Consider the following 23452-nt stretch of genomic DNA (forward strand, 5'->3'; position numbering starts at 1 on the left):
TCAGTCTGCTGGACTCCGAAGCCCAGTATTTATTTATGTATCATCATTGTATATAGTCTTTTTATGTACCATCATTGTATATAATCTTTTATGTACCATCACTGTAAATAGTCTTTTCATGTATAATTAATCATTATAAATTGTACACAATGTATAGATTACTTTCAGCGGCGAATAGGGGAAACCCTGGAGCCCGCCAAAAAAAATAATAAAATACTTTGAATACACCTCGTATATAGTCTGCGTGGGTAGCACAGTGGTATTGTCACCATCCTCTCCACACTGGATGGAAAAGGCCCGGGTTTGAATCCCGTTGATGACACGAGGAACTTTATTAGGCTTTTTTCACTCCGTGGCTGAATTAGTTGGTCTCAGGATAGATAGCAAGTTTTTTTCCCCAGAAACTGAGATTTTTTTCGTCCAGCAAAAGAGGCAAATCGACCAGAGAACACACGCAATTTACAGACAAAATACATATAATAAATAAATTTTCTGTTTATACTCCGGCACGACAACCAAGTCAGTAGAGTTTACAATAAATCTTCAATACAAATATTTATCGTATATATGGGTATATGTAATAAATTAAGGGTGGCCCTAATATAATAATTTGATTTTTTTTTTTTTTTTTTGACACCTCGTATATACACGCCTTCATCCGTTCATTTTGTACAGTTCCATGATTCAACTCTGTTAGCTTTAAAGCTGATATACTGTAGATGTTAGCCATTTACCAAACTGTTTACTTCTTACTTCTACCGACTTGCTTATTGCTCTCCTAGACATGGGCCTTAGGAGAGTGGATTCAGCTGGTGCAGTGCAGTGCACCCAAGAATCCGGCCGAAAAGGGATCAATTCGGGCAAGGGGAACACCACCTTGCTGTCCCTTTCTCCAACATTAATTCTTACATTCGGGCCTCCCCTTATATTATTATTATTTTTTTTTCCTGTACAGTGATATTAATATTATTTAGTATTTTAATTGTTCTTCAACTACATTAAAACTCAAAGTTTATTTTGATTTTATCCATCATCTTTCGTCACTTTGGATGCTGTTACGGATTTATCGCTCGACTTTAAAACGTTGCACTTAAATTATGTTCTCGGTGACATTTTAAATTAGTGCTTGTGTATTTCGAGGGGTTTTAATTTCTGTTTACAGTCAATGTGTATTTTTACAAAAAGGTTAGCTGGAGAGATATGTTTAATTCATCGGTAACGAATATATGACACGAAGATTTAGTACCAGCGATTAAACTTCAGACTGTACACAGACGGTTATCGACCACACGTCTATAGGAGCATTAGCTGTCTAGACACGCAACCCTTTACTTGTAGCACTCACAATGAATTCACGGGGTTTCTGATAATTTTGCTAAAACTCCTGAAAGGTGATATACGGAGAGCACATCTATCATCTTCATGTTTATCATGTATTGAAATGATTCTTAGGTTATGTCGACATGTTCAAGTAACTCGCAGATGTTTTTATAATTGGAAATTGCTAGATAAATGGCATTGTCGATGAATGTTCTCTATGCAGGGCAGTCACAAAGATAACGGACACGAGTGGCTACACTAGACAAATTAAACTCACGAAGTTTTGCAACCCGAAGGTTACAAAACTTCATCAAAACTAAGAACACAATACTTGTGCGCATCTTCATATCTGTGCATGTGGGGACATGTACGTGGCCATTTCGCTCATGCACGAACCAATCAACTATTGGTTCTGGCGCTTTCAATCGAATACAGCTAGATCCGTGTGCTGTCTTCATTGGGGGTGAGGTCAGATTGGACCCGGAACGATTCTCGGACCACAAGCCCTCCTGGGGTAACACAGTTGGCAGAATCGCTGTCCTCCCCACACTGGGTAGCAAAGACATGAGTTCGAGTCCCGTCGATGACGGGAGGAATTTTTATGGGCCTTTTTCACAACGTGGCTAAGTTAGTCGGTCACAGGTGAGGGTAGCATGGTTTTTTCTTCTGGAAACTCGGGTTTTTCTTCCAGCAAACACAATCGATGAAAGAACGCAATTTACAGACAGTACATATGGCCTTAGTCGCTGATGCCCCTGAAACCCAAGAACAACGGACCTCAAGCAGTAAGACCAACTGAATATATACGACCACAACCGACGACCACAAAACAACGTTGTTTACAAGGTATGGCAGTAATAAATTATAGCACAAATGAAACAGACTTAGAAAAAGTTTTATTTAACACAAAAAATCGTATGAATCATTCTGATTGTATTAAATAACACATGATGGAAAATTATTCAATGACATTTTGTGTGTGTTTCTCTGGAATTTACGAAAGTAAAAGTGTTAAGAGCACAATAATTTTAGGAAACGAATTATTAACACAGTATATCAAATTTTGGAAACCCCCACAAAGAAGACCGTTATTTACGGATAGGAATCATCCGAGTGAAAAGCTACCATGTTCTTTTTAAAAACAATTTTTTTTACTATTCCAATCCAAGATTATTTTCCCTTATTCCGTCTTGGAATCTATATCAATGGTAGGCGCCTGTTTCCTATATAAAATGTTGGATTAGCCTCAGTGTTTTCCCTTATAAGGAAGATATTTGAAAAGTTTTATATCTAACTTTAGGGCTCATTCTGTTTGGTTTCGACATTGAGCAGTTTTTTTTTTTTTTTTTTTTTTTGCAGATACTGTACTTTTCGTTCGCGAGGGTTCGCCGGTCACTAACTCACCCACGATCGGCGAGAATAACTTTAATTGTGGGAGGAGGACCGTGTAAATACCAATTGTAGCAATTGAGATAATTATTTTTTTCCCGTGCAAATTAGCGTTGCCAGGCCCCCCACCTCACAAAAACCGTACAGAAATAGGAACCGCAACTTCCGGTTTCGCGTCGATTTTTAGCTCTTTTCAATGCATAAAACAACAGTTTCAATTCCTGCTAGCGGCCGCTTGCTTGACAGGTTGGAGCCTGTGTGCTCAATGACTAACCAATCGCAGACCAACCAAACAAGATACGTGTACAGGCCGTGAAGGGTTGTTCTTTCTGTTTTGAATTGAACGAACTTGAAGTAATGTTTTGTTTCCAATAGTTATTATGTCATTATCATCATTATTATTTGCCATATGGTGCAAGGAATCCTGAGGCTTTTGCTGCACCAGCCAAAAAAAAAAAATTTTTGTGTTACCCTGAGAAAGAGAGAGAGAGAGAGAGAGAAAACAAGAGTCAGAAGTAGAAAGAAATCACCAAGAAAGAGAAGAATGATGATATCCAGCTCAGGACCCTGGATGTGCCAAGCCCATACTCACCAGATGTTGAGCCCCTGGGGTTAAAAACAGAAGTTTGCGCAACCAAGCAAGAGAAATAGTGTTTAACGTAGCTGAATACTGTGAAAGCAAGGATAAAAAGAAGTCTTTTAATATCCAGTGGCAAGTTAACATATAGGCAAAAAAGACATCTGCCTAGGGCCCTGATCAGAGGGGTTCCCCAAAATCACGGTTTCAAAAACTCATTGCTATTTTTTACTAATATTTTTTAAGTAATTTTTATCGGAAACTGAACTTTCTACTTGCCAAGTGAACTTTACTTGAAGATTAATTTGAAAGTTACGTTTTTTTCAAAAGTGGTTTTACACATTTTGTGAAATTTTATATTTAGTTCTTATGTCATATAAGTTATTTGTTTTGTTGTCACAATAAAATGAAATTTTTATTAGTTTTTTTTTTTTTTTTTTTTTTAATTTTTATTTTTATTAGTTTTTCTTTAGATGACTCCTTCCCAAATTCCATTTTGCCTTGGGCCTCACGAGGGATGACGCACCACTGTTAATATCACTGACAAAATCACTCGAAAGAATTTCAAAATTAATGGGCACATCACAGTAAACAGTTTACCATATTAAAAAGAAGAAAAAGAAATTTGGTCAGTTATTTAAATCACCAAATAAACATTTCCATCGGCATCCCAAAAGTCCTACCAATCATTTTTGACAAATGCGTAATAAGTCATCATGGAAAAAATAAATTTCCTACAATAAGGGAATTTCTCAGAAAACTAAATGAAGATACTGTATAGGACTTGAATGCAGTGAAAGAACTTTATGACAAATGATTAAACATGAAGGATTCCAATGGTGCAAGCCTTATGGCTTAGAATTTTTCCTAGCATCCTCTGAACTTGTTAGTAGGAGAGACTGTTTCTACCTGGATGGTATACATTTAAATAGAACAAGTGCAAGAATATTTGCAGATGCTATCGAGGCAATGACTAATAGACACAGATTAATAGATTAAAAATAGCCCCAGGCAAAGGTTAGCATTAGCAGAGGCATATGATGCAAGAAAGCAAGCTTATGCAGCATCAGCCAAAAAAAAAAAAAAAAAAAACCACTCCCATTTCACCCCTCTTGTTCGTTCGAAATACCTGTCCAGCTGAGCTGAGCTGAGCCTTAAATTATTTAGGCTATCAACTTCCACAGCAAGGGATGGAAGTCTGTTCAACCAACCAACTACCTACTGGCTAAAGGCAAATTTCCGCACATCTATCCTACATCTGTCTTTCCTCAATTTGAATTTATGCCCTCTCAGGTGATTATTCTGAGCAAGAGGAAGAATCCCATCGGCATTGGGCATACTCAAACCATTCAAGGCTTTATACACCTCTATCAGATCACCTTGCCAGAGTGTAGGCTCCAGACACTGTAATTTGCAAAACTTAAGCCTTTCTTTGTAAGAGCAACCCTTTGTTCCATTCACTAATCTTGTTGCCCTTCTCTGTACTCGTTCCAGCAGCTCTACATCCTTCTTGAAATGAGGCCTCCAGACCTGTATACAGTACTCAAGATGTGGCCTGACCATTGCCGTTTACAAGGGAATAATCACCTCCTTATCCCTTCTCGAAAAATTCCTGTATATCATTGACAAGACACCATGAGCTACTCTTGCAACCCGTCTGCACTACTCAGAGAACTTCATATCTGCCTGCACAATTACCCCCAGGTCCTTTTCATTCTCTACCACTGTCAGTGTAGTACCACAGAGTATACGTTGCTCTGGGGTTGCTGTTTCCCATATGTAGTACTTTAAATTTGTCAATGTTAAACTTCATTTGCCACCTCTGTCCCACTCTATTTCCCTGTACAGTTTCTTATTATACTCATCAGAGTCATTAGGCCTATAGCACACTCCTACTCTCAATTTTGATCTCCCAATGCTTATGTTACACCAAACTGACTTGACACTGCATTGTCCAGCGATGTCGACTGGCTTCACTTCCTTGGATTTTATGTGTTTCTTAACTAATAGCATAACCCCTCCTCCCTTTCTATCCTGTCTATCCTTCCTGTACACATTGTACTACCCAAATTCCATTTCTGCATTCCTTATATCTGTGTGTGGCACCACATCTCTGATATCCCAACAATATCTGCCTTTGATGTACTGACCAGACATCTGAAATTCATCAAATTTATTTACCAAACTCCTAGCATTGGTGTACACACAAGTATACATGCACCTGTTCGTATTCTTAGCTACCCTAACACAACCCATATGTTTACTTGTACCGCAATGATTCCCAGCAGTCTCTGAAATACCCTGCATCTTGTTTTCCAGGCTGCTGCTCATTTCAGTAGAAGAAGTGCAAGAATCACTTTCACCTCTGCCAGTGGCTACTGTTAATCTATTAGTCCTTGTATCCCCCGAAGCTAGCAGTTTTCCGATCCACCTAACGCTGCCTCGATAGCATCAGCAAATATTCTTGCACCCTTTCTATTTAAGTGTATCCCATCCCTGTAGAAGCAGTCTCTCCTGTTAACAAGTACAGACCAGGCAGAAAAAAATTCTACCCCTTGAGCCTTGCACAATCTTTCCAGGGCCGAATTGATCGACAAGGCTCTCATCATATACTCCCTCCTATCTTGTCTGGGCAGAATTGCAGACACTTTCAATTTCAACCCTAATTCACGGCTTTTTTTCAACAGTGACCTGTACTTGTTAAGTAATTCTGCCGGTCTCCTACTCTTAATATCATTAGTGCCAACGTGTACAACTATATCACTTTTTGTGCCCTTAAAAGATGATATCTGCTCTTCAACACCATCAACCTTTGCCCCTGGCAGAGGATTCTCAACTATGGATCACCTTCACATAATATCACAGCAAATGTAGAAAGCAAATGAATATAAAACTCCATTATGCCTGACATTTGTGGATTATGAAAAGGGATTTGACTCTATACAGCATAAGGCAAGGTTTCAGGCACTGGAAAGACAAGGCATAGATACCCCATATATTATGATTTTGAAGAAAATATATGAGATGCTACCTCCTTTATTAGACTAGACAAAGACAGTAGCAAATTTAAAATTGAGAAAGGAGTTCGACAAGGAGACACAATATCTCTGAAGTTGTTTACTGCTGCCCTTGAGGAAGCTTTCTGAAGATTAGAATGGTCACAGAAAGGAGTCAATGTGAATGGAGAGTACCTAAACCATTTACAATTTGCAGATGACATTGTGCAGATGAATAAGGCTAAAACAAAGTAATGATGAACAAGTATGCCATAGAAAGGGATATAATGATTGAAGGAGCAGTAATTGAAAAGGTGGAGTCATATATTTATCTGGGACAAGTCATCAGCTGTAATAATGATAAATGGTTGAAAGTCAAGAGAAGAATAAATTTTGGTTGGATAGCATTCAGGAAATATAGTCACATACTGAGGAGCTATATTCCAGTTTGTCTGAAACTTAAAATAATGAACCAATGTATACTCCCCACCATGACTTATGGAAGTGAACCTTGGGCACTCACCAAAAGAATGGAAGAGAAGCTGAGAACTACACAGTGAAGAATGGAACGAATTATATTGGGAATCAGACTTAGATAAGACGAGAAAAACATTCATTAGGCAGCAAACTCAAGTAAAGGACATTCTTATCAAAACTGAAGAACTAAAATGGTCTTGGGCAGGACACATAGCTCAAAGACATGATGACAGATGGACTAAGAAAATAACAGAATGGTACCCAAGAGGAGCTAGAAGAAAACCTGGAAGACAAAGGCAGAGATGTATAGATGAAATTCATGAGTTTGTGGGTAGTAAATTGAAGGCCATTGCACAAAACAGAAGGAACTGGAAAGTTGCTGGAGAGGCCTTCATCCTGCTATGGATTGAAAATGGCCAATGATGATGATATATTTAAAGCTCAACAGAAGGTGAGAGATTATCACAACAAAATGAATTGGCCGAATTTTGAATGTTATATAGAACAAAAAATTGATCCCCAATATTCCCCAAAATGTGCATCAGTCATAGGTAATATCTTGTATCACAATGTTTTGTTAGAAAAGATTCCAACAGGTGGCAGTAAAGATTGTCATATTTAAGAATGGTTGCAAAAGATCTGTATACCAGAGCAATCAGAATATGCTCAAAGATGAACTATAAAATCTAATTAAAGAACATAAACCATCTACTAAAATATTTAAACTGGATAAAATATAAAGTATGACATTTCTGTACTTTGTTTGCCCTCCTACCATGCAGACTTGCATCCAGTGTATCTGGGGACAGATTATGTTGCATTTCATAATGTGGCTTTTAAATTAAACTATGTTAAATCATTATTTGAACAAAAAGCAACTGAAATTGGCATTTCATAATGGAAAAAATGCTGTAAACATGTTATTGAGATTGAAAAAACATGTGGATCAACAACCTCTCATTGATGAAAGGATAGAAAATTTTACTGTACATTTACCAGTAAGTGAAGAGCAATCTTCACTTGAAGAAACAGAGAATATAAGTGGGGATGAAATTAGTTTTGAGGCATTAGTAAGTTCTGATTTGGTTTGCTTAAAAATTAAAATAACTTAAAAAAGTCTTAATGCACACGCATTATATATCAGTAGTAAAAATAAGTATTTTTATTATTTATAATTAATAACATAAAAATTGTTACAAATATTAATGTATATATTTTTATTTTATTTTATTTCATTGGTTTTGATTTCTTTTTATCAATAAAATAATTGAATTAATGAATTTTTTGCAAGATAAGATGTTTCCTAGAAAGCTATCAGTAGAATTTTAAAATATTTTTATGTTAAAAATTACATGCTTCTTGTAGGTTAGTTTTGGTATTTTTCTGTTTATTTTTTCAAATGGTGCATTTTAAAATATGCAGGCAGGATTACAAAAACCCTAGGATGGGCTCAACAATATACATAAAAATATTATGCATTCCATGTTTTTGTACTGCTGGCTTAGAATTCATCCCCTTATATTAAACATTTAGACTTGCTCTGTATTGACATATGATGTGCAGTTTAAGCCATGCTCTGCTAAACATTATGCTGGATATAGTACCAGTAATCACATTATAATGTGGGTTGGGTTTTTTATGCAAAGGCAAGTCATTTTCAAATGCATGTGTTTATTATTAACATTAGCAAACATTAGTGTTAAACCAATAACAACAAAATCAATTTTTGCCAAATTTTAATAGTACATGTACTGTATTTTTTGATTTTTAATTCTCACATTCACTTACTCGTTCTGTAGTGAGTACCGAGAGGGAAACAGTGTCAGCATGTAGTGTACAGAATGCTAGGTCAATGTAATGTTAGTATGCAAATTAGGGCATTTTAATAGCAAGGTTGGCACATGAAAGTCAAAAGTCAGCATGATCTAAGTCCAAGAAAATGGAAGGAACATAAAAAATGTGTCTTCATAAATTTCTATTAAAACAAACTTAATAGAAACAAAGTGGTTGTCAGAAGTTAGAGTATGTAATATGTAGCGACAGATTTAAAGTTGCATGGAGTCCTGGTGCACATGTTTCTAAGGCTGAATACTGCATTTGTTTATATTTGTAAATATTTACAGTCTCCTTTTTAATAGTTTCCATAATCAAATTGTAAGCTTCATTTATTTTTGTAATTATGTTTTATCTAATAAATTCATTGAAGTAATAAGCAAATTAGTTTCATAGCTAATAGGAATAATTTTTTCTTATTTTAGATGTTTAAACAAAGACAAAATATTTCCACCAGAGTACCCCCTGTGGTGTGTGAAGTCAGAAATGGCTATTTCAAAAATAGTCTTACATTGTTGCAAAGATTATGACTATTGTAATCAGCATCTCCGACCAACTCTTCCTTCAGCTACAGCTGCATCAGGTAAGTTTCTGTGTTATCAGATTGAAGTGTTCTATTTGAAGATAAAGCACTCAAAACCTACGTTGTTATTATTATATTTATTTCCGAATTGGAAATAAACATGTAATAAAGCACTCGAAACATACAATAGTAGGATCCAAGATTTTGTGGTATTTTCTTACCACTTCTTCAGTGACAGCTGTCTTTGCAGTGTAACCATCACACAAAAGATCACTTTGGTCACAAGAACCTCTTGTGACCAAAGAAGAAGTGGTAAGAAAATACCACAAGTCATTTGATCCATCGTGTTTATATTATTTCCAATATGTAAATAATACCAATAGGTTTTGAGTGCTTTATTATCTTCAAACAACACAGTTTACCACCCATCATGCCACTCAAGGAATACCTTCAGCATTCTGTTTTTCAAATAGAGTGGATGCCACTTATGATCATTTCGGAATGTCGAATGAACACTCAGAAAGAGTGTTCATTTGACCTTCATTTCTACTGGATTCCAAGCCACATTGGGATCAGGGGTAATGAACTGGTGGACACTGCAGCCAGATCACCAGAACCCTACAACGCTCGTAACTTATTGGTCTTGTATACATACTACAGGCAGGTAATACACTCTACATTACTCTACCAATGGCAACAATTGTGGAATTCCACAGCTTAATTGATAACTATAACTGGTGAAACAAGAATGCAGCTATAGTGCTGTTTATTGATGCAGAGCAGAAATGTGTGTGCAAAAAGGTGGAAGTGGAAAGGAAGAAAATCAAGAAATATAAAATACTTTAATTTGAATGTTCCCTAAATATCTTCATTAAAAAATTGACTGTTAAAATGATTCTTGAAATCCATACAAACTATTTAAAAAGAAATAAAGAAAATATTTGAAAATAAAATAAAAACAAATAAATAAAGAATCAAGAATTAAAAAACGATTCATTTTTACTGTAAAACAATCATTTTTATAGGAGTAGAGATATGATACTCTTGTGGAGTAATGGCATTGATGACAATATGAACTGTACAAAGCAACAGCAGTAACTAGACATGCAACATGTTGGAGTTCAAGGAAAAATCTGGATGTTATGCACTCACATCTGCTTCACATGCACAAACCATGGTAAGGAAAATAAAGTAACAACATAACCTAAAGCGCTGATTACAGTAAACACTTTTTTTTCGATTGTGTATTCATATACATCTGATGAGGATTCATAAAAGGATAGCATTAGCAGTGGCAGATGATGAAGAAAGCAAGCTTATATACAGAATCAGCTAAAAAAAAAAAAAAAAAAACGCCACAATCCCATTTCATCTATTCATTCCTTCCACTCGTTTGTGTAGTCTAACTTGAGTTTATTTAAACTATCAACTTCCACAGCAACAGATGGAAGTTTGTTCCAACAATCAACCACCCATTGGTTAAAGATAAACTTCCACATATCTGCTCTGCAACTGTCTTTCCACAATTTGAAATTGTGCCCCCTCATATGTGTGGCCTGAGCAAGAGGAAGAATCCCCTCAACATTCAGCTTGCTCAATCATTTTTAAGCTTTAAACATCTCAATCAGATCACCTCACAGGTTCCTAGTCTCCAGACACTGCAGTTTGCAGAACTGAAGCTTAAGCTTTAGCATTAGCATTAGCATTAGTACAGGCATATGATGCAAGAAAGCAAGCTTATGCAGCATCAGCCAAAAAAAAACGCTCTAATTTCACGCCTCCGTTTGTTCCAAATACCTGTCCAGCTCAGCCTTAAATTAGGCTATCAACTTCCACAACAAAGGATGGAAGACTGTTCCAACTACCCACTGGCTAAAGGCAAACTTCTGCACATCTATCCTACATCTGCCTTTCCTCAATTTGAATTTATGCCCTCTCAGGTGATTATTCTGAGCAAGAGGAAGAATCCCATCGGCATTGGGCATACTCAAACCATTCAAGGCTTTATACACCTCTATCAGATCACCTTGCCAGAGTGTAGGCTCCAGACACTGTAATTTGCAAAACTTAAGCCTTTCTTTGTAAGAGCAACCCTTTGTTCCATTCACTAATCTTGTTGCCCTTCTCTGTACTCGTTCCTGCAGCTCTACATCCTTCTTAAAATGAGGCCTTCAGACCTGTATACAGTACTCAAGGTGTGCCTGATCATTCCCTTATACAAGGGGATAATCACCTCCTTATCCCTGCTAGAAAAATTCCTGTATATCATTGACAAGACACCATGAGCTACTCTTGAAGACCATCTGCACTGCTCAAAAAACTTCATATCTGCCTGCACAATTACCCCAGGTCCTTTTCGTTCTCTACCACTGTCAGTGTAGTACCACAGAGTTGATACATTACTCTGGGGTTACTGCTTCCCATATGTAGTACTTTACATTTCTCAATGTTAAACTTCATTTGCCGCCTCTCAGCCCATCTGCTCAACTTTTCTAGATCCTGTTGTGGCAGCGTACTGTCATTAGTATCCTTAACAACCCTGCCAACCTTCGTATCGTCTGCAAACGTGGACATTAATCTTAATATACCATCATCAATATCATTTATAAATACAGAAAACAACAATGGACCCAACACTGCCTGAGGGACTCCACTAATAACATTAGTCCACGATGAGCAGTGGAGAAGAGTGACAGAGAGTGGAGAAGACCACTCTCTGTCTTCTCCCACTCAACCATCCCTTTATCCATAGCAGCAATTTGCCTTAAATGCCACACTGCTCCAATTTGTTGAGCAGTCTTCCCAGAGTGTTTGTTCCAAATACCTGTCCAGCTCAGCCTTAAATTAGGCTATCAACTTCCACAACAAAGGATGGAAGACTGTTCCAACTACCCACTGGCTAAAGGCAAACTTCTGCACATCTATCCTACATCTGCCTTTCCTCAATTTGAATTTATGCCCTCTCAGGTGATTATTCTGAGCAAGAGGAAGAATCCCATCGGCATTGGGCATACTCAAACCATTCAAGGCTTTATACACCTCTATCAGATCACCTTGCCAGAGTGTAGGCTCCAGACACTGTAATTTGCAAAACTTAAGCCTTTCTTTGTAAGAGCAACCCTTTGTTCCATTCACTAATCTTGTTGCCCTTCTCTGTACTCGTTCCAGCAGCTCTACATCCTTCTTAAAATGAGGCCTTCAGACCTGTATACAGTACTCAAGGTGTGCCTGATCATTCCCTTATACAAGGGGATAATCACCTCCTTATCCCTGCTAGAAAAATTCCTGTATATCATTGACAAGACACCATGAGCTACTCTTGAAGACCATCTGCACTGCTCAAAAAACTTCATATCTGCCTGCACAATTACCCCAGGTCCTTTTCGTTCTCTACCACTGTCAGTGTAGTACCACAGAGTTGATACATTACTCTGGGGTTACTGCTTCCCATATGTAGTACTTTACATTTCTCAATGTTAAACTTCATTTGCCGCCTCTCAGCCCATCTGCTCAACTTTTCTAGATCCTGTTGTGGCAGCGTACTGTCATTAGTATCCTTAACAACCCTGCCAACCTTCGTATCGTCTGCAAACGTGGACATTAATCTTAATATACCATCATCAATATCATTTATAAATACAGAAAACAACAATGGACCCAACACTGCCTGAGGGACTCCACTAATAACATTAGTCCACGATGAGCAGTGACCATTGATTACCACTCTCTGTCTTCTCCCACTCAACCATCCCTTTATCCATAGCAGCAATTTGCCTTAAATGCCACACTGCTCCAATTTGTTGAGCAGTCTTCCCTGTGCACCAGTATCAAAAGCCTTTCTAAGATCCAAATATATGATATCAAAGTTATTCCCTGCATCCAGTTCCTTTGTGACGACATCATAATATCCAATCAAATTGGTCAGGCAAGACTTTCCCTTAACAAAACCATGCTGTGTCCGAGCTATAACTGAAGTCTTGTCTAGATGATCCTGCAGTGCTTCTTTTACCAGTGCCTCCATTAATTTTCCTGGAACAGAAGTTAAACTAACAGGTCTATAATTACTTGTGTCGCCCTTTGATTCTCCTTTGTGAATTGGGGTCACATTTGCACATCTCCAGTCCATGGGTACCTCCCCTGAGTCCAAAGAAGTTCTCATAATTATGGCTAAGGGTTTGCTTACTTCCTTTGCTGCCTCCTTTAATATAACTGGATAGATCCCATCCACCCCGGGTGCCTTTTTTATGTTTATCTTCAACAATTTCTCCACCACTTTCCTCCGTTATTACAAAATCATCTAGCTCACTGCCAGAGTTCAGTTCACCTCTAGCATTCCCCTCCCTAAATAACTCCTCATGTGTGAATGTAGATGCAAAATAATCATTTAGTTTGTTAGCCACCTAAGCAGGATCATCAACAGTTGAACCATCAATATCCAGTTGACCAATCTGATTCATCCCTTTCCTTCTAGAGTTTACATAGGTAAAGAACTCTTTGCTGTTTTTCTTTGCATCCTTTGCCAAAGATTTCTCATAAGCACACCTCCAGTCCACGGGAACCTCCTCTGAATCCAAGGATGCTCTTATAATTGTGGCTTAGGATTTGCATACTTCCTTCTCTGCCTGCCTTAACATAACTTGGTAGATTATATCCACCTCAGGTGCGTTTCTTATGTTTAACTTCAACAATTTCCCTTCCACTTACCTCTCAGTTATTACAAAATCGGTGCCTCTGTAGTCAGGTGGGAAGGAGCAGCAGTGCGTAGCACACGCTTCTAGATTAGACCGGGGTTCGATCCCGTCACCACCAAATACCGAGGATGTGGAAAGGTCAGGGAATGACCACCGCATATCCCGGAACAATATGGCCTTAGTTGCTAATTCCCCTAAAAACCAAATAACAAACAAACATTACAAAATCATTTAGGTCCCTGTTAGAGCTCGATAAACTTCTGGCAACTCCTTCTCTAAAGAATTCCTCATGTGTGAATGTAGATGCAACATGCACAGTCTATATATTTCAAAAACATTTGTCTTGAATAAGAATACATTTGTATTAAAAATGTAAAATTTAAATATTTTTAAAAAAAGATAAAATGTGATAATCTCCACTGGTTAATATTCTTTCCATCTGTATACATCCATGTGTAAATATGCAGAACTGCATTAAGATAGAAGCCCAGCAGAAAATGCATTCAGATATCAGTTCCTAGTGATGGCATAATGGATGGTGTCAGTGAGATCTTTTCATGTTGTGGAATAACAGTAAAATGAATTAAGTATATTTACATAGTGAGATAGGGGGTTTAATTTTCTGGTTTTCATCTAGATTCTGAAATTCTTAGCATAACCCTGAAATATGTTTACTCTGTTATAAATTCAAGAAAATACAGAAAAGGCTTTGTTAACCAGCATTTTCCTTCCAGAGTGTTCATGTAATTTTTTTTAACAACGGGTCCACATAATCCCCAAAAATTTAACAAGAGGCATCACACTCCTGTACACACCTGTATGTGTGCTTAGACTGATGCTTTAGATTTAAGACTATGCTTATATTATGAATATAGTCTTTAGCTATGTTATTTTGTAAGTGTTAACTGTTAACACTTATAAAATAAGTGTTATTTTATGATGGACTTAAAAGGACAGAAATTCAACAGTGAAAATGCTGTGATGGAAGTAGTCAACAGTTGGCTCGAGTCAAAATCTTCTGAATTTTATTTGAACAAAGTACAAAAACTAGTGGATCATGTCGGAAAGTGTGTTGACTAAAGGTGAGACTATGTTAAAAAATAATGAGTTTTCACAACTTTCCAGTGTTCTGTCTGTGAGAGGCTAGAAACTTTTAAACCTCCCCTCGTGGAAACTGTTTTTCCTATATCTAAAACATGTTCAACAGTCAGCCAGCTTCCTTTTATTGTTAAACTCCGGACTGACTGAACTAACTTTTCTTCCTGTCATTCTCTCCTGCTTATTTAAAAAATTACAGTCTTTGAAATTTTAAAATTCCAAAGACTGTAAAGCAATTTTAATTTTAATAAAAGATTTTTTTTTAGACCCAAACAAATCTATGACACTAAGAGTATTGTAATTCACTTTTGTAAATTCTACATATCCTCAATTTTCTTATATGTATGTGAGAAAAAATGATATATATATAAACATTTAATATTTTATTTATTTAAAATGTACACATTGCAGGAGAGTTACCATTAATAATGCATGTGGTATATAAAGAATAAAATATTTGATACAAACTGACATTCTCTAATAGTGTTGTAATTTTTTTTCCATTTTAGCTGTGAAGGTAAGTCAAGCTGGAACACACTTAGGAACTGTTGAACTAGCAATAATAATTGCTGGTCCTGTCTGTTTTGTGTGTTTTGTATTTGTCATTGGAGCTTCTGTTTGGCAACAGAAACTAAGACTAAGAAGGTACCATATTGATATAGAAGCTGGAATAGAGAATGTTGAACCTATAGGCATAGGACATACTCTTAAGGATATGATGGATATGACCACGTCTGGGTCTGGCTCTGGTAATTAATTATTGTTTATTCTGTATAAGGTTTTAATTTTTTTAAATTTGATATTTATTTCTACTGAAGGTATGCAGCTAAAATTTGTTTATATTACATATGCACTGAAGAGCATCAAGAAAAGTACAATTTGCATGAAATTTTATTTCATTTAAATGTGTATGTTAAAATAAAATTTATGCTTTTCTGCATTTGATTTTGTATTGTGGTTATCCTTCTGCTCCTATTGAAGACCATTCCAAGTACTCTGTGCTACAACTTGAGCTTAAGTTCAGCTTAGAGATAAATACTGTTATCCACAGTTCTGCTTGATAATAACTTGGACTGCCGCATTGAAGTTACTGGCTTCTCATTATCTGGTGGGTAGTCTCTATTAGCAAATTTGTGCTAAACTATGAATATTGAATTTTCTCTAAGTGAACAACCAAGTGGTGCATTGAAATAAAACTGACATACACTGCTTGATTTTGTTTTGATTTAAACTTACATTTAAACACATAATGACTTTTGTGTATGCCTTTAACCTATAGAACTGGGCTGCATTTGCCCTGCAATGTACAATGCTGTAGGATTGCAGGGGGCTCTCACTGATGACTGCTGACACTGAGTACTCAGCACTAAGACTTGAGCATGTGTTCAACTTGAGACAAATACCATTATCTAGGGTGCTGCCCAAGTTGTTAATACATCTTTTTAAATTGTATAGCATTACGTGAAGAGGTGAATCATCTATACATTGAAAAAATCTATGACTGCCAGGAGAGCTGTTTCAAAGCTACTGGCTTCTCATCTAGCACGTTGTCTCTCTGTTAGCAAATGTACACTAAACTGTGAATATAATATTTTATCTAGGTGAACAGCTAGGTGGTGTATAGAAGTAAAACTGCTATTTAAACATAGAATAATGATTGCTATAGAGCTGAGCTGCTGTGCCATGTGCAGTGCAATAACTATAGGATTGTAGGGAGATATTTCAACACTGAAGTCAGCATTAGTTTTATGATGGCTAATTGATGTATGGAAGCAGGCTTGTCCTGCATCTGCCAAAAAAAAAAAAAAAAAAAAAAAAAGAAATCTATCATTCATACCTTCCCCCCCCTCATCAAAAGGTGCCTATCCAGTTCCGTTTTGAACTTAACCAAACTCTCAGGCTCAACCACTGTGGCAAGCAATTAATTCTTCCAATATTCTTCAAAACACTGCTTAAAAGCAAACAACATGAGATCTAGCCTTCTCTTACACCCTAAAATTTTGTACTTTTTCTCCCTGGTTCTCTCTTCTGCCAGTGAAAATATACCTCATCATTCATTTTACTGATTCTCTTCAAGGCCTTATATATATCAATAAGTTCTCCATCCAAAGATGTTTAGTTGATAAGCTTTGCAGTCTGCACTTTTTAAGCTGTTCTTAATATGGACATCGATTAGCTCCCCTTACCAATCTAGTTCTACTTCTCTGAATTCTTTCTAGAAGTTCTGTGTCTGTTTTTCAAGTATGGCCTGAATTGAGACCTGAATTCAATATTCTGAATGCAGTCTAGCTGTCATCTTATACAAAGGAATGATGGCATCCTTTTCCTTACTTACAAAGTTCCTATATTTGTACACTTTACTGCATTCAATTTTCAATCATGGGAATCATTCTGCTCCCACTGAGACCAATGTCAAGTACTCACCACTGAGGATTCGGCTTATATTCAACTTAAAGACAAATACTCTTATCTATAGCTTTGCTAAGTTACTAATATAATTTTAAACTGTATGGAATAACCTGAACAGGTGAATAAACTTGCATAGAGCAAATCCAACCCAGTCGTATCATTAAAGGTACACATAATAGTCATTATACATTTAAATGGAAGTCTTGCTTCCATACCCTGTTTGGTTGTTCACTTTGGCAAAATACTTTATTTACAGTTCAGCTGCATTGACTAATAGAGGCTACCTACCAGCTGATAAGAAGCCAGGAGCTTTGAAATAGCTGTCTTGGTACTGTCTTAGATTTTTATATACATGTATATACAAAGGATTAACCTGGTCAAACTGTTGCTGTATAATTTAAAAAGATATTACTAACTTAGACTGAACTATAGATGACATTATCTGTATCTAAGTCACCAATTACTAGCTGTTAGCCTTCAGTGGAATCAGAATGATCCCCACAATCCAGAGATTACTAAAGTGTGAAATGCGACACTATGGGGGTTGCACTTTTTTGGGGGGACATCATTTTTATCAAGCACTTTTTTAATAAATTTGGATGAACCATCTCACTAATCCAGGTATGAAGTATATTGTATTTCAATTTTTGAAATTAAACACATTGAAATACATATTAATTTATAAAAGAAATATTTTAATGGGAGCAGGTGAAATCACTAAGTTTAAGGCATCTAAGAAAATGCTTGAATTCAGCTAATTGCAGCCCTCATTGAAGAAGAGGCCTTTAAAATCTCTGACAGGAGACTACCATAAGGCTAGGAACTATCATACAGAGTGTTGACAGCTGGTTCAGTATGGTTTTTAAATATATGGGTTGTGCAACAGCTGTTTGAATGGCCCACATGATCAAAGGAGCAAAATTTATAATTTTGCCTCTGTAGGACGGATGTGTTAACATTGAAAGAAAATACAAATTTAAAATCCAGAACAGCCAAAATTACTAACAGAACTGAATTAATTCAGTTCTGTTAGTAATTTTGAATGCTCATTTGGAATTCTATCATCAGGCCAAATATTAATATAAGACACATGACTGTGACATTAAAAAGTCACATGACTGTGACTTTTTTATCCTTAGCATTTTTCACGCATGATTACATTTGAATGCCATGAGATTAACGTCAGTGAGAGAAATCCAGATGATAATTCAGAAATGCAGCTAATTGGATTACTATTAAAATTGTATGTATCATTGGTTTTTTTCTTTTATGAAAAGATATATATATCTGTCTGTTGTGGTAATTTGCATTACATTTGAAATGCAGTAATGTCCATGGCTGTTGTATCCAGGGGCCCCTGACGAGATTGGATGCAATGGTCATCTATTTTTTTGTTCCTTGCTCTGTTTGTCCTATATCTATTTTTCTTTTGTGGTTGGTTTATCTATCATTTTAGTGATATTTCACACTTTTTTTGGCCTCAGCATGGTCAGGTGGCACCAGTTTAAATTTATTATTTATTAGCTTATAACTTTGGCTGTATTTGCCCCATACTTAATATTTTTCAAAATTTTTACATATTATATAGATTTATATAGATACATATTCCTTCTACCTTTCCATTCTACTACTTTTCCATTTCTTCCACCTTTCCATTTCTCTGTCTCTGTTATTTATTTGTTTCTTCACTCATTTTTTGCTTTTTTTTTTTTTTTTTTTTTATATTGCTTCTATATATATATATATATATATATATATATATATATATATACTATCATTGATTTATATTAAATATTAACATAAATTAAATTATAATAAAGTGAATAAATAAATAAATAATTAGGCGTTCAATAGAGGCAGCGACATGCAATTCCTCCATATGAAGCTGAAATACATCCAATATTTTAAATTAAATAAAACAATACATAAGCCAGTAGTATGGCAAAAACTGTAGAGCGAAAATTAACATAAAAATAACCCAAATAAACAAACGAACGAAAAAAAAAAGGAATAGACATAATAGTAGCCCGATAACCCTTGTATAATTTCGAGTTTTAAATCCGATTAATAAAAACTATACAAATTTTAGAATAATGCCAATTATATAATAATTTATCGGTACCCCCCAGAGGTACCAGTTCCGAAAGATGTGAAATATCACCAAAAGAGGGTTAAAGGAACTACCAAACAATAACAAAATCAAAATAAATTAAAATAAAATATAGACTATTTTTGGCCTCGTGGTCCTCTGTCGATATGGGGCATAATGGTCAGTCTATATTTTATTTTAATTTATTTTGATTTTGTTATCGTTTGGTAGTTCCTTTAACCCTCTTTTGGTGATATTTCACGTCTTTCGGAACTGGTACCTCTGGGGGGTACCGATAAATTATTATATAATTGGCATTATTCTAAAATTTGTATAGTTTTTATTAATCGGATTTAAAACTCGAAATTATACAAGGGTTATCGGGCTACTATTATGTCTATTCCTTTTTTTTTTCGTTCGTTTGTTTATTTGGGTTATTTTTATGTTGATTTTCGCTCTACAGTTTTTGCCATACTACTGGCTTATGTATTGTTTTATTTAATTTAAAATATTGGATATATATATATATATATATATATACACAGTAGAGCATCAGTTATCCGGAATAATTAATGTTAGATGTCTTCCAGATAGCAAATTTTCCGGATAATCGAACATAAGGTTACAATTAAATAAATTCTGTTATAATGTATTAAAGTAAAAGAAAAAGACTAAATAGTGTGAAAAAATGAATTTATTTAATTTTAAAAAAATAATACTTATTCACAAAAGTTTGCAAATTTACATATGTATGTATATTCGGATATGTATTTTACTGCAAACTTTATGTGGAAAAAATTTAAAGCAATTTTTAAAATAATGTTCAATCGATTTTTGTTTTGTTTGTAGTTGTGACCTATTGTTTTTTGCTAAATATCTCAAGTTCCTTAATAATATCAATTTTATTATATTGCATTCTTCCTGGTTTTCTGCCCATTCTTTTTGTTGACATTTTACCATAAAAAAAAAAAAAAAAAAAAAAAAAAAACCTGAGAAAAATAATAAATCTCACAGTTTCGGGTCAATATTATTCTTACCAAATCTGGAGCTAAACTAAACATAATATGAAATGGAGAGAACAAAATATGTCATGGAAACTTAGGTTCACGGAATCGAATGACTAAACTATATCACTCATGGTTTCCGAGAAAACCCATCAGTCCTAATTCATTTCACCAGATATAAAACGTAAAAAAAATTTTAAAAAAACAGACAGAAATACTCTCATAGCATAATAAACATTTGTCTCAAATACTACCATTAATAATAAAAAAAATAAATAAAAAAATAAGAAGAAAAACCAGTCTTTCAAATTATTCCAGATAACCGACGTTCTACTGTATCTCTTTTCATGTATATATATATATCAATAATCATGTGAATTATAGGCTTAAGACCAACTGGAGCAAAATATTTTAAGAACAAATAGAGCTGTCTGCTTACTCATACTGAGGAGCAGTTTGATACAGCTTAATTATGGCCTATAGCTCAGTAATTGAGGAATTGAATATCTGCCTACCTAACAGTGACTGATAGATAAAGTTGTATGTAATGTATTGGAATTATTTTAAGTTATGATGATTGCTTAGCTATTTTATGCAATAAAAATGCAGTTATTAAAATTAGGAATGTTATTTCTGACCTAGGTCTTCCTTTATTGGTTCAGCGAAGTATTGCTCGCCAGATTCAATTAGTAGATGTCATTGGGAAAGGCCGTTTTGGGGAGGTATGGAGAGGTCGGTGGAGGGGTGAAGCAGTAGCAGTAAAAATATTTTCTTCACGAGATGAGCGTTCATGGTTTCGTGAAGTCGAAATCTATCAGACTGTGATGCTGAGGCATGATAACATCTTGGGTTTTATTGCTGCTGATAACAAAGGTAATTATCTAATTAAACATATTACAGGTGTTTTAAGGAAAGCCAGCTATAGATAGATGCAAAAGATGTAGCACACCCACCTTAAGTGCTCATAATAACAACAAACTTTGACTAACCTCACATTTTGATTTAGCATAAAGTCTGGTCTTAATAAATTATTCTTGGTATACTTGCTCCTGTAATAATAACAAATATTCCTGTTCTTATGTTTTTTATAAATGAATAAAATAAAAATAAAACCTTTCAAATACTAATCATTGGGTTTCATGCAGTTATTTTGTTTATAATTAGTCATACGGAATTCTGTCTAAAGTTCCAAAAAATAAATAAATAAATAAATATACATATATTACAGGTATTATATAATAATAAAAAAAAAAAAAAAAAATTGAACAATAACTCTTATGAGAGTTATCCCAAAACTGTGCACATGCTGCTCACTCCATATGCCTGTGCAACTGTTTATTAGGATAATAAGGATTAATTGGAGAGTATTCATGTGCAAGTCAAAGAATTTTGAGCTCAAAGAAATGGATAGGTTTTTGAAGAATTTTGCCATTTTATTGACCAGATTGTCATATTAAATCATACTCTATAAGTAGCTTTATAGTCATGGTCGCTATTTTATTTTTTAATTTAGCTAGAGATTTTGTAGGTTACTACTTAATACACATAGAACCTTTGTGTTATTCGAATCTTGCCACCATTGTTAGAGAGTGAGTGGTAGGGGAATTCAAAAGTTTTAATTGTGGTAAATGGGTAGCTCTTAAGTTCAAATCACTTAGGTTGCCATTAGTTGGATAATTTTGTTATATATTATAATTAAATTTATAATATACTAGGGGACTTCACCCCCTCCTCACTTTGCTCGCGAACCCATGCAAGATTTTTTTCTACGTAAAATGTAGCGGTATGACGGAGTAAGTCATATCTTTTCTACATAAAAGACACATCTGTCGAAACGTACTGATCAATATCTAATCAGGAAATGACCTATGAAATTATTTACCTGTATATTTGTAGTGACGTAATTGCCCCGCCCACCTGTACTACGTGACCCACATCCCTCTTCTCTCATTGGCTACTCCACTACACAGCATTCTCAAGGTGGAATAAATATCATTATGTAATTATTTACCTGTGTTTACATAGGTCACTAAGGAAAAGGCCTTTTGCTTTTTCTGCTTTTGGTTCCATAATGCATGAGGAATATTGTTGCTTCCAAAAGAGCAGGACTAAAATATATACAAACAATACAAATATTTAAATTATTTACAAAATACTAAACTATTTATAAATATATAAACTATATCAGATCCCTTCATCAGCTGAGATTACAATGGAACATCAAATGATATCGGGCATCATCATGTAGTAGTAGTGGCATGTGATGCAAGAAAGCAAGTATATGAGCTTATGCAGCATCAGCCAAAAAAAAAAAAAAAAAAAATCACACCATTCCCTCCAAATGCCTGTCCAGTTCCTCCTTAAATTTATTTAACCTATCAACTTCCACAACAACAACAGATGGAAGTTTGTTCCAGCAATTAACCACCCGCTGGCTAAAAGCAAATTTCCGTACATCTATTCTACATCTTTCTTTTCTTAATTTGAATTTATGTCCCCTTAGGTTTGTAATCTGAACAAGTGGAAGGATCCCATCAGAATTCAGCGTGCTCAACCCATTCAAGGCCTTATACACCTCAATCAGATCACCGTGCAGGTGCCAAGTCTCCAGCCACTGCAATTTGCAGAACTGAAGCCTCTCTTGGTAAGAGGATCCCTTCATTCCCCCACCAATATTGTTGCCCTTCTCGGTACATGCTCAAGAAAATCGACATCCTTCCTAAAATGAGGCCTCCAGACCTGTACGCAGTACTCAAGGCTTGGCCTGACCATTGCCTTATACAGAGGGACAATCACCTCCTTTTCCCTGTTAGCAAAATTCCTATATATAATTGACAAAACTCCATGACTTGCCCTGGCAGCCTGTCTGCATTGCTCAGAAAAGTTCATATCTGACTGCACAATTACTCCCAGGTCTTTTTCATTTTCTACCACCTTAAGTGTAGTACAACACAGTTGGTACGTTTCTCTGGGGTTACTTCTACCCATATGCAGTACTTTGCATTTGTCAAGGTTAAACTTCAGTTGCCACTTCTTAGCCCATCTG

At 35.5% G+C, this 23452-nt stretch overlaps 1 protein-coding gene across 1 annotated transcript in view; it reads left to right on the forward strand.

Moving 5' to 3' along the window:
- The window catches only part of LOC150082254 (TGF-beta receptor type-1-like), a 468537-nt gene that overhangs the window by 398690 nt on the left and 46395 nt on the right, over nucleotides 1-23452 (forward strand). Inside the window, exons 3-5 of the mRNA XM_090380077.1 lie at nucleotides 9018-9185; nucleotides 15427-15653; nucleotides 21049-21279. Of these exons, the coding sequence (XP_090236203.1) occupies nucleotides 9018-9185; nucleotides 15427-15653; nucleotides 21049-21279 (626 nt within the window). The remainder of the gene's footprint in view (nucleotides 1-9017; nucleotides 9186-15426; nucleotides 15654-21048; nucleotides 21280-23452) is intronic.

Source organism: Mastigoproctus giganteus, chromosome 8 (assembly GCF_048544385.1).
Source record: "Mastigoproctus giganteus isolate SK-2022 chromosome 8, ASM4854438v1, whole genome shotgun sequence".
In the NCBI taxonomy this organism is placed as follows: domain Eukaryota; kingdom Metazoa; phylum Arthropoda; class Arachnida; order Uropygi; family Thelyphonidae; genus Mastigoproctus; species Mastigoproctus giganteus.